This window comes from Asparagus officinalis, chromosome 5, assembly GCF_001876935.1.
Source record: "Asparagus officinalis chromosome 5, Aspof.V1, whole genome shotgun sequence".
Classification (NCBI taxonomy): Eukaryota; Viridiplantae; Streptophyta; class Magnoliopsida; order Asparagales; family Asparagaceae; genus Asparagus; species Asparagus officinalis.
In genome coordinates, this window is record NC_033798.1 from 116,758,255 (window position 1) to 116,769,500 (window position 11,246).

General features: G+C 34.5%; 1 protein-coding gene across 2 annotated transcripts; it reads right to left on the reverse strand.

The window, feature by feature from the left end:
* Positions 1,167-9,596, reverse strand: LOC109840856 (anoctamin-like protein Os01g0706700). 2 transcript variants are annotated; one of them, XM_020409657.1, is made up of 16 exons: positions 9,257-9,595; positions 7,984-8,053; positions 7,775-7,890; positions 6,040-6,166; positions 5,855-5,955; positions 5,632-5,723; positions 5,438-5,542; positions 5,109-5,342; positions 3,514-3,646; positions 3,328-3,441; positions 3,173-3,243; positions 2,944-3,071; positions 2,781-2,863; positions 2,439-2,546; positions 1,407-1,565; positions 1,167-1,325 (listed from the first exon to the last, which is right to left on the reverse strand). In XM_020409657.1, exons 1-16 carry the CDS (start codon positions 9,449-9,451, stop codon positions 1,221-1,223), a joined length of 1,941 nt encoding a protein of 646 aa, XP_020265246.1. In that variant the 5' UTR covers positions 9,452-9,595; the 3' UTR covers positions 1,167-1,220. The 2 variants fall into 2 exon arrangements, with proteins under 2 accessions (XP_020265246.1, XP_020265247.1); XM_020409658.1 differs by lacking the exons at positions 1,167-1,325; positions 1,407-1,565 and having other exon boundaries at positions 2,453-2,563; positions 9,257-9,596.

Here is an 11,246-nt window from a genome sequence, read left to right on the forward strand (position 1 = left end):
CTATTGAGGGAGGACATGAGTTCGGGGAAGGAGTCAGCGGGGCCGAGGAGGTTGGACATGAGTTTGTGAGGCTTAGGATTAATTGGCCATGAAACATACTGGACTATTAGTGTCGTATGTTTCCAAGGGATTTGGATCCTCTCCACTAAAAAAAAGTAGTGGAGAGACCACTACTTTTAATCTCAAGCGTTGATTATTTAGTAGGCGGTTATGGTACAATCTAAATCTAACACTTACCATACCCCGTGTATTGCACTCATTCCTAATTTGTACTAAAAGAAAAATCATAACCATCAACTAGATAATCAATGACTGTGATTATGTAGTGGTCCCTCCACTATTTTCTTTGTAGTGGAGAGGATCCGAATCCGTTTCCAAGTACTAAATTTTCAAAACCGACCTCTTTTTGGTCAACATGCCAAAAAGAGGTCGGTTTTGCTAAATAATTAGCAAAAGGGTCTTTAAAAAAAAACTCCTAATATAATCCAATTTGTTCCTAGAGCAGAATAATGCCTAATATTCTCATGTGACCAAATCAAGTTGAGACTTAGGTGCACAACTTGAAAGCCAAGTTTGTGAGTTCTAAGAAATAACACTAAGTGAATGCGTGCAGAAAACTACATCTCTGGACTTCACATTTTCTAAGCTTCTCGTCTATATGAACCTCTTTCACCAGCCAACATGATTTTTTATAGAAAAAGACAGTCAAAAACTTTTGCATCATGTCGTTGCAAAAACCTCGAGCTAGACCTTCAGAGGACTATGATGGAGGAGGAGAGAGCCCCAAACGAGCTCGCTTTGACCGGTGTTTTTCTGGCATAGAGTTCAAGATGGAGGCTAAGCAATTGAAAGAGCTGGATTCAGAGAAGCTCAAGAAGGAGATAAGGAGATGGGCAAAGGCCGTTGTTGCTTATGCTCGCCAGCTTAGTGGGAGTTTTCCTTCACGAGAGAAATCATCAGATTCATGAAGACGACGACTGATTTTGATTCTTTCGTTCCTGTAAATAATCATATGGTAGAGTACAATCTTGTTATTTCTATTAAATTTATTGATTTATTTGATGTGGGAGATATTATTAGAGGATATTTTTACAGGCAAACTCTTTTTTGCATTTGAAGTAAACAAGCAACGAAGCATAGCTCTGATATACAATTCTTCTCAAAAACTTATGGTTAGTGCAACATCTGTTTGTACAAAACTGGGAAAACCTTCACAAAACTTACTCCCTCTTCAATTCCAAGTTGGAGATACTCCTCAATAGTTGCTTCGAATATGCATCCCGTGCTATATTTCGCACCCGATTCGCCTTCACCCAAGCAGGCTCCTGTTATTGAAGCATAAAATTATCATCGAGATCTTAGAGCTCCAAATACATTTTAGGGAAAGCCTTGTAAATGTCAATTACCTCTGGAACAAAATGAGAGAACCCAAATTTAATAAAGAGGAGAAGATGTTCCATTATGAGGATTGCTGCCAGACCCGGTTCTATCCTCCACTTGCCCTCTTGATCATACAAGCAAATGAGGAGTATGGAGTTGGTGCAGATTGCCATCACTATTAGAAACTGAAGGAGCATAATAACCAACCAATCAAAATCAGACAGAATAAATTTTTTCTTAGACAAATAGGAACTATTCAAAGTTACTACATTAAATACATTTTATTCACCAGGAAATTTCATTGATCTTTTGTTTCAGTGATCATCATGATGAAAATTGAGTCTCATCAATCTATGAGAATTTTAATTTTTATAATCAATGTTTGGATTGAACTTCTATGCAATAAGATAACTAATAATATATTGGTGGATGCTATGGATTTCTTAAAATAGTACAGTCAACTCCAAAAAAAAATTCCACTTTTAAATACAGTAACTCTTTTACAGAGTAATTAGAAAAAGAATAATGACATTATGAGGATCATAATTAGGTTTCAAACAAGCATTTTGCATAATAACATCCTCAACCCCAACAAACCTAGGAGTAACCTCAAATGCAATCCAAGGAATTTTCATCCCAGTAATCAAACCATGCATTTCATCAAGTATAGCACTTTATTTGACCGTATGGATCTCTGGACATAAAGGTTATTGATAAGACCACGGCAAAAACAGATAACTAAAATATACCGCGTGTTTGCATGATTATTTAAGTGCGCATGCATCTCATAATCGAGTGCACATGCACCTCTTAATTGGCTCAAGTTTAATATTTTCATGATTATTGAATTGCATATGCATCTCATAATCGGGTCAAGACTAATATTTTCAAGGTGCGGAGTTGGAGAACATGTTCAAAAAGCTCAGATGTCAATGGTCGGTGACTTTAAATACTCAACACCTCCATAACTATTTGGTGGAATCAAGTACGGTTACATGCTTTAAAGTTTAAACCATAAATGTATCAATGTTATAACTACACATTACCGATCAACATACCTGAAATATGTTCAGCCAAGCTCCAATTGTTGCAGCTGCACGAGGAATTGGTCTCTTCAACATGACAAGCAGCTTCAGTGCATCTGTCCTGATTTCTGTCACGTTATTCTGCACATTTGACAGAACTTCCATATAGCTTTCCTTTCTGTATGTTCTTATAAGCATTTGGGTTAATTTCACAAAAACCCCCTAAACTTTGGGGTAATTGCACATACCCCCCCCAAACTTTGTTTATCTCATATAACCTCCTAATCATTAGGGTGCCTCACCAGGTTATGTGAAATTAACCCTAAGCATTTACAATAACGGAGAACATAACTAAATCAACCAACATATATGTACCAAAGCAGCAAAGCAGAACAACAGAGGGAAAGCACACGCAAACATCATGATCATTCCAAACTGCAGAGCTAATTCCAAGAAATCTGTAGCAAAGCGAAACATTTATTATGTTAGGTTCCCTTTAATGCACTCTCGTTTCGAAACATTAAGGATACTGCATTACCATCAAAGAGACCATCTTCAAGGTCCTCTCCTATAGATGCACTATACGAAGGTTTGAGGTACTCTTTCTCTACTCTGGTAGCCAGTATGGGCTTCCCCCCTGATGATCCTTTCTCATGCTTTTTCTTGCTTCAAGTAAAACAATTATTGTTCATTACCTTTTTTCTGGCTAAGCATATACCACCCAAATGAAGACTGACAATTGGCTAACATAAGTTTAGGGACCTTACTGAACAGCTTTATATTTCTTATAGCTGTACTTGAGGTAAGGGATGGAGTTCTCCACCACATTATCCAGCACCTGAGAATTATGTAAATACGCAAGATGATGAAAAAGGAAACATGCAAAAGAGATAATAGCTAAGCCCAATTATTGGGAACATGCCTGCGAAACAATAAGGCGTTGGATCAAAACTTGGCGAAGAGTAGTCAAGTTCCAGTACAACACGGTATGATAAAACAACCCAATATAAGATTGCATAAAATAAAGACCAAAAACCTGCCAAAAGAAACAAAAGGTTAAAGTTCTGACAAAATATCAACCAAAGAGAGGACATTCTCAGATCCGTACCTTGTATACCAAGCTGTCAGCACTAGACTCCTCTCCCTGATTTTTTTCGTATTTTATAAGGATAACAGACACTTTCCCCCCAATCTTTGTGTAATATTGAATGGCCAGAAGGTAAACTGCTGTTAAGATATATCTGAAAAATAGTACAGCAATACCGAAATGCATGTCATTGTCAAATACAGAACCATACGAAAATTACCATACCAAAATTTTATGGATGCTAATTTCATACTGCTACATGGTTAAAAACTGTATATATTTCATGTTCTTCTGTGTATTCTACTCTGTGGCATGTGTGTCCTGCATGTGCGCATGTATGTGTGTGTATGAGAGAGAAAGGGCTTCTTTTCTTGTTTTCTCTTTGTTCTATGGATGGGGTTGTGTGGCCTATATATGCTGGAATCTTGCATGGCAGAGCACTCCTTTCACTGTGCTTTTTGCCTAAAGTTTGACAGTTGTGAAACTTATCAAGAAACCATCTTTAGTTAATGATAAGATTGCCAATCAGCCAGCAATACATAGTCATAAGAGGCTATTGTCTCATTCTTCAACCACCTTAAGAAAATGGAATACTGCAAAAAAGAAGGGAAACAGAACCTGTACTTAAAAAGCGCCTCAAATTCTTTTTTCTTCGCAAGAGACTATAAGGGTCAGTTTGGTATTGCTAGAGTTTATAATAAGTTTCTTATATAAGTAGTTTATAGAAGCATCTTATATTAGTAGCTGAAAATAACCTTTTGATAACCATATATCAAAAGCTGCTTCCAAAAGCAGATAAACTGTTCGGTAAAAATGTGCATAAAAGATCTTTGTAAGTGAAAATGACCAAAATACACGACTTTAGTTTCATGTTTATTGATAGTGAAAATATTACCAAAGCCAATGGGTATATATGACGCATAAACCACAAAAAGCAAAGCTACATTTAAAAACATCCTCATGTTGCTTTTAAAAGCAACCTCTTAAAAGCAGAAGGCATTGCAATAAGCATGCGAATTTTTTTTAATTACCAAACACCATTATTAACTGTTTTTTTTTTTTAAATCAGAAGCATTCTAAAAAAATCAATACCAAACTGGCACTAAGAGGACCTATGAGGTTGGCTTACATGACGCATCTTCTGTTAGAACACTGTGCAATACCATAGCTGCTAGCAAAGAGGATAGTTCAACATAAGCAGACAAAGGAAAGATGAATAAAGCTTTAGAAAATCAAGCATGAAAAAGCGCATTTATCTAAAAAAACAATAAAATAAAAGTCAATTTTAATATCAAAAAATAAAGAAACAAGTAATATAAAAAAGTCAATTCAACACACACATGCATGCACACACGCGCGCATACACGCGTGTACTAGTAGACATATTCAGTATCCCAGTGTATATGCATTTGTGATGTACATGATAAGTGTAGAAAATCACGAACGTCCTCAGAAAAACATAAATACGCATAGACATGTCAGCATATATGCACTTGTGTAAGAATATAATAAGTATAAAAATCATGAAAAGTTTTCAGAAAAATGCACACAAACATGCACGATCTCCAAAAATTCTTATACAACTCCAGAAAGTTAAATGCATCAAAGTTGCTCACTTTAAAAAATCAGATTCAATAATCTCGTGTAAGTGAGCATAAGCCAATTCAAATGGCAACTGGAGACAAATAATAGCCACAACTATAAGGGCATTATTTCTTATTTTTAGCAGAAGTCCCAGCCACTCATCTCTTTGCAACATCTTTTTCTCCATTGGTCTGTCAGTGTTTAATTTCTTTTCGGATTCTCCTTGGCGCTGGGCAAACGAGTTTAGTTCACCATCTATTCCCCATCTGTAAAATGGCCGACAATATTCCTGTTATTTCTTGCTTGCAAAAATCAAAGTTCTGGTTAACCATGAGTTTGGGAAACAGTGGATGAAGGTCACCTGGCTAAAAGGGCCGAATTTTTTCGTTTCCAGAACTGGAAGAAAAATACTGCCCATGATATGATGAATACGAAGAAAGCGGGAAGCACAACCAGCTGCATTGATCTGATACATAGGAGATTTTAGGATTAAAAATGGTGCATATTTCAGAATATAGATAATATTTAGCAGTCAAGAAGAGGTAGATAGTACACCCGAAATCTATAACTTGAAGTGCAAGTCCAAAGCCAGCTGGAAAAAACAACCAGCGCGTATACATTCCAAGGAAAGCAAAATATGTAGCAATCTGCACAATCAAACATAAAATAGAGCTACTCTACTGACAATGAACTTATGGGAGCTAAAACATTATAAGGAGAAAACAATGAAGTAGTCTAAATGAAAATCACAAAGTTTCTCGGTCCAGGATTCTCCAACCTTTGTCCCAAAGTATGAATAAATTTCATCAATTGGCTGCCATGTGAAGTCCAACCAGTTAAGGGCCCAACTTCTGATGAGTTGTTTCCTCTTCGGTTCATCTGCGTGCAATAGCTTTATTTCACTCAGCAACCACTACAAATACAAACAATAAGCTGAAAAACAAAAATGATGGATTACAGTACCATGCATGGGGAACACTTGTTTAACAATCCCTTCCATTTCCATTCTTTTAAGAAGTGATTCATTTCTTTCATACTGGAACAGTTTCCCATCGAACCATAGTGTCAAATCTGCTTGGGCTATGTTCACCTGTATCAATTGGTTGGTCATAATTCTGTTTGGGAGAGTCCAATACGCTCTTTTATATACTAAGAAACATAGCCTTAATTCATTGTAAGAATGCAGAAAAATAGCAGCTTCCTGTTCAACGGCTTGTTCAGTAGGATGTTGTTGTTGGTCAAAGCAATAGATAACATTTGCATACCTTAGTCAGAGGCTGCACTAGTGCACTTACAGGATTATGATCACTATCTTTAGTTATGTCCTTGCAAAAGTTTTAAGCACTTCAAACGCGTCCTTAAACGTCTAACAGAGGTGACATAGTATGAAATTTCCTAAGAGTTGCATTGTCGAACTGTCTTGCTCTTCATGCCGGTTCATTTCATTTTTCCAATTCAGTAGTACTTATCAAAAACCTCCCACTTAATGCACCAGTAGGCATTTTCTTCAGCCAACTGAGTAATATTTTCTAACTAGCTTGTGAACACTGAGAACCGTCACTTAAAAGATCCATCAACCAACTCAATTCCCGTTTACTAGCTTGACTCCTACAGTTTTTTGGGTTACATGCTTTACAAGTTCCTACCAACTATTTCTATGAAGATGATAAATATGGTCTATTAGTTCTTAACCAAATTCGCAAACAACAACCAAACTTAATGTTGTTCTAACTCTTCCATAATCTCTCTGTTAAAAGTAATTTGGTACCAGGATTGAGATTGTTTTATAAGCTGGTAGCTGATATTTTTTTTATTACTTGAATGTGAGAATGCAGGTTCTTTTGTACCTTCGCTGGTGTTGTGATGCCTCCATTCCTCATCTAGGTGCATAATTTGGCTGATACATGGCATTTTTCATATCTTCAACAATTTTCAGTTCACAGTGGTGTTTCTTAGCACAATATGCTAGGTTGCTGATTCACTGTAAAGGGTATGGGGCTCCGCTACACCTAACCTTTGCTTAAGAGATCCTTGTTGTCTGAATTTGGACAGGATTATTCATTTTGCAACATCCAATATTCAGGCTGGCTTATGTTTATGCCATCCTGGTTTTCTTTGTGTCAGCTGGGAGAGTCTAACCCCGTGCTGCTTTGGGTTGAATGTTCTCTTTTCACCAAAGAAGTGTTTATGATATATGGAAGTCTACTTTTGTGAATCAGCTACTTCTACCAACTGGATGTTCCAATTTGTTGCTCCAAGCTATACATTATAAGAATGATTAAGTGAATAAATATCAGCATGCTTGTGGATGTATACAATTCTGAGGTAAATAAAAATCAGTATGCTTGACATGCTGTATATAGAGTTCCGGTCCTTTAATACATTGTAAGAAAGATCAAAAGCTGGCCTATATGGAATGTGTAAAAACAAATAGGTTGACTAAGGAAATGTGACAGGATCTTAAAACTTACAGTTTTTCTATAGAGTGCCCATGGGCACTCTATAAGGGAGGAGAGAGAGAGAGAAATGAATAGCCCATGGGCCTCCCTGATTTGTATTAATTTCTGTGCATAATTCATTTCTCTCTATCTCTCTCATCTCTTAAAGAGTGCCCATGGGCACTCTATAGAAAAACCGTAAAACTTATTAGAGAAAAACAGAAAAAGTGTTCAGTATGAATAACGGAACAGAAACATACAATGCCGTATATCAAATGACGGAAACAGCTAAATCGCTCACACCAGCTAAACAAGGAACCATCTGGCTGCCTTACAAATGCTGTGACCTGATCCCAGTCGAAAGGTAAATCCACCCCTAAAAAATAAGACATAAGAAAAGACAAGTCATTGATTCCTGATTGGACTGGTACATAGAAATTACCATAAACATAAAGTAAATATCAATCACCAAAGTAGGTCAACTTTTTTATTTGCAAGTCAGCAGCAGCTCTCCCTAAAGTCCTCATTGGTGCTGCCAACTGCAAGATAAAAAAATGTCAATAAAATGATATGCCACCAACCAAAGCACACTCTCATGAAAATTAAATTAAAAACTTTAAAGGTTTTTATAAAAGAACTCTCATGATCAATGCCTAAATTCTTTTTCTATTAGTACAATCGGGTTCAACTTCAATAACCAGCATTTTCACAGGCCATACCTTAGACCACAGCAAACAAAATGCTCTGTGACTTGATAAAGACCCAAGATATTAGAGCTTAAAAAGATGTTTCATTCAATTAATTTTTATCATATTTCCCTATTATAGTTCTTTGGTTGAATGACTTTAAGCTATCAATCAATAAAGCATGTTGTATTGCTAAGGATTTCTAAGAGTTAAGATCCTTGTTGCCCATGATTTCCTATTCTAGGAATTTGACACCAATTTTGAGTGATTTGGGGGTGGGATATATTTCAGTGAAACCGTTAAATTTTAGTCATACAACATAGCTGTACCAAATGCCACGGGATAAAGGTTATTTTGAATGAAACAAATCTCTAGTTGAAATTTGAGAATACCAAGAATCGTGCACATATAAAACAACAATGCAATCCAATTGATCGCTTGCTTCTAACATTAATCTTTTACATGTGCACCATAATATAAGAATAGATAAAACATGAGCAATCAAAACTTAACATTGAACGCTCAAACAAATAACCAGTCTGTTGTAAAACTATTTCAATTAAACTTAACATTGAACAGTTAACCCACTTTCTCATATAGCCTTGGGACCACTTCTGCCATATAAACACTTGTCCGAAATCTTAAGGCAATGGACTTTTAACCAAAACGGGAAAGCCCTCTAACATAAACATACCTTGCTTGGATTATATAGAGAATACCTAGAGTAAATAAACACTGTCTTTCAATATTTGACGAAATCATCAATTCAGCCCTTTCATTAGTAGACAACTTTGCACACTATTTAACTAATTTAAGCATAAATTTATACCAAAAAAAAAATTCAGGCCCATCTCACTCGACAGCATGCACATCAGCAAGAGGTATCTTTTTTTTTAAACCTCATAACATACTCAGAATAAAAAAATTGCAGTGAGTCAACTCATTTGTATTTTTAGAATATTATTAATGGTAATCCACTAATAATAATAATAAAAGATAGAAAGATCCAGAGAATGCTCTAAATTGTAAAAAAAAATCTCAGCAACAAGATCTTACCTTAAGAAACTCACCCGAGACCCCATTCACTCTCTCAACAACCAATCCAGCCCTCTCCAATTCCTTCACCAAGAACTCGACTCCGTCGCGGGCCCCACCTCCACCATCTCCGTCCTTCCCTCTTCTCTTCAGCACTACGATCGCCACCTCGAAAGCGCTGCTCTCCTCTCCGTCCCCGTTCCCGTTCCCATCCATCTCGATACCAAAACGAGATCCAATGTCAAGAATTAGGGTTTCGATTTGAATTGAGAAATGTAAAGGGGGACTTGGGAGAGGGAAATGATGAGGAAATTAACTCCGGTTGGGGAGAGGGGTCCGTTGTTTCCGAAACGAGAACGAAAAGGGGCGCCACTTGTCTTGTAGCGCGGATATCGGATTAGGATGGAAGAACCCGTTATCATTATCGGGTTCGGTTCGGAGTTATAGAGGACGCCGCTTAAGATAAAAGTTACGACATTCTTTTGTTTTTTCTTTCCTTCATCGTCATCGCATTTGCGGACCCGATAACGTCGTGGAATTAAGAATTTTACAATTTAACTTTTACATGGAAATCAGGTCAATGAAATTTTTCTATTGTAGATTCAAGCGAGTCATATATATAATTTGAGTGTAGTGTGTAATATATATCCCTAGAAGAAAAATATTTCAAATATTTTTTAGTACTTTATTGAATATTCAAATATATTTCAAGATGGTTTTTAACGGAATCTTCAACAGTTACTAATAAAAAGTCATTTTTATTCCCTTGAAAATAGTATAAATGCTTAGAAAAGTACTTGTAGCATAATCTTTCAAAGCTGATATTTTTTATTGGGAAAAAGAATATAGGGCTTTGACTTTTTTGAGCAATAAAATATAGATTCTCTCGACTAATTCAGCTAAAGATTTTTTTTTAAATGTTACAGGAGGGCATATATTCTCTCAAAAAAAATATTTATCACCAAACAAACTTAAGTCTAATCCATTTCATGTCAAATTGAAAAGTCTAGTTCTTCGAACATTCTGCTAGCAGCCTAGCATGTTGCACGGGTAAATAAATTTTGTTATATCTCCCTTACGACTTTTTGCTCTTGAAAATAATTTCCGAACAAGGTTCTCGTGAAGAAAATGTAGGTTACATTTGGAAATTATGTTCTTTTCTTTGTTCCCATAGTGTTTTTGTCAAAAATAAAACACCATGTATTTGAAAACCATGATGTTTTTTGAGCTAAAACAACATAAAACCAAAAACACAATAGTTATTTTTAAACAACTAAAAGTTTTTTTGAGCTTGGTAGATGTGGATATGATAGCTAACATAATATATTAAATATAATTAATATAATCTATTATCAACATGCTTATTATATTATAAAACTATGCAATAGAATAAATATTATATTATGTAATTATTACAATATTATTGTTTTTAATAAATAATATATAAAATTAATAATTATAAAATGTTATATAATAGTAAAAATTTTATAATAAAACAATAGTAGAATAGTATAATAGAAATTATTATAATTAAAAAGCACATATTTATGTAATAAGTGTAACATAATACATATAAAATATTAATATATGATATACTGAATTATATAATATAATATACTATAGTAAAATTATTTATTAATAATAAAATAATATATTAGTAATAAATGTTAATACAATAGCAATATATTAATAGTATAATAAATTTTATTTATATCATGAATTATTAATATATTTTATAGTATTAGTAAACTCTAATATATTAAAAACTACAATATGTTATATAACACTAAAGTGTTGATAATATATTAATTTACTAATAATATACTACTAATACCACAATATTAATATTTTTAATAACATAATATTATATTAATCATAGTATAAAGTTATACTAATAATAAATAATACTATTTGAATAATAATATTTAATATATAATAATAAAAAATTGATATAGCAAAATAATTGAATATATTTAATTTGAGAATAATATTTCGTAATTATAATATAATA

Coding starts and splice junctions, on each gene's coding strand:
- LOC109840856 (XM_020409657.1), bottom strand. CDS start 9,451: ATGGATGGGAACGGGAACGGGGACGGAGAGGAGAGCAGCGCTTTCGAG. Junction 5,956..6,039: donor ACAAGTGTTCCCCATGCATG/GTACTGTAATCC, acceptor TATTGCACGCAG/ATGAACCGAAGAGGAAACAA. Junction 5,343..5,437: donor AATTCGGCCCTTTTAGCCAG/GTGACCTTCATC, acceptor GCCATTTTACAG/ATGGGGAATAGATGGTGAAC.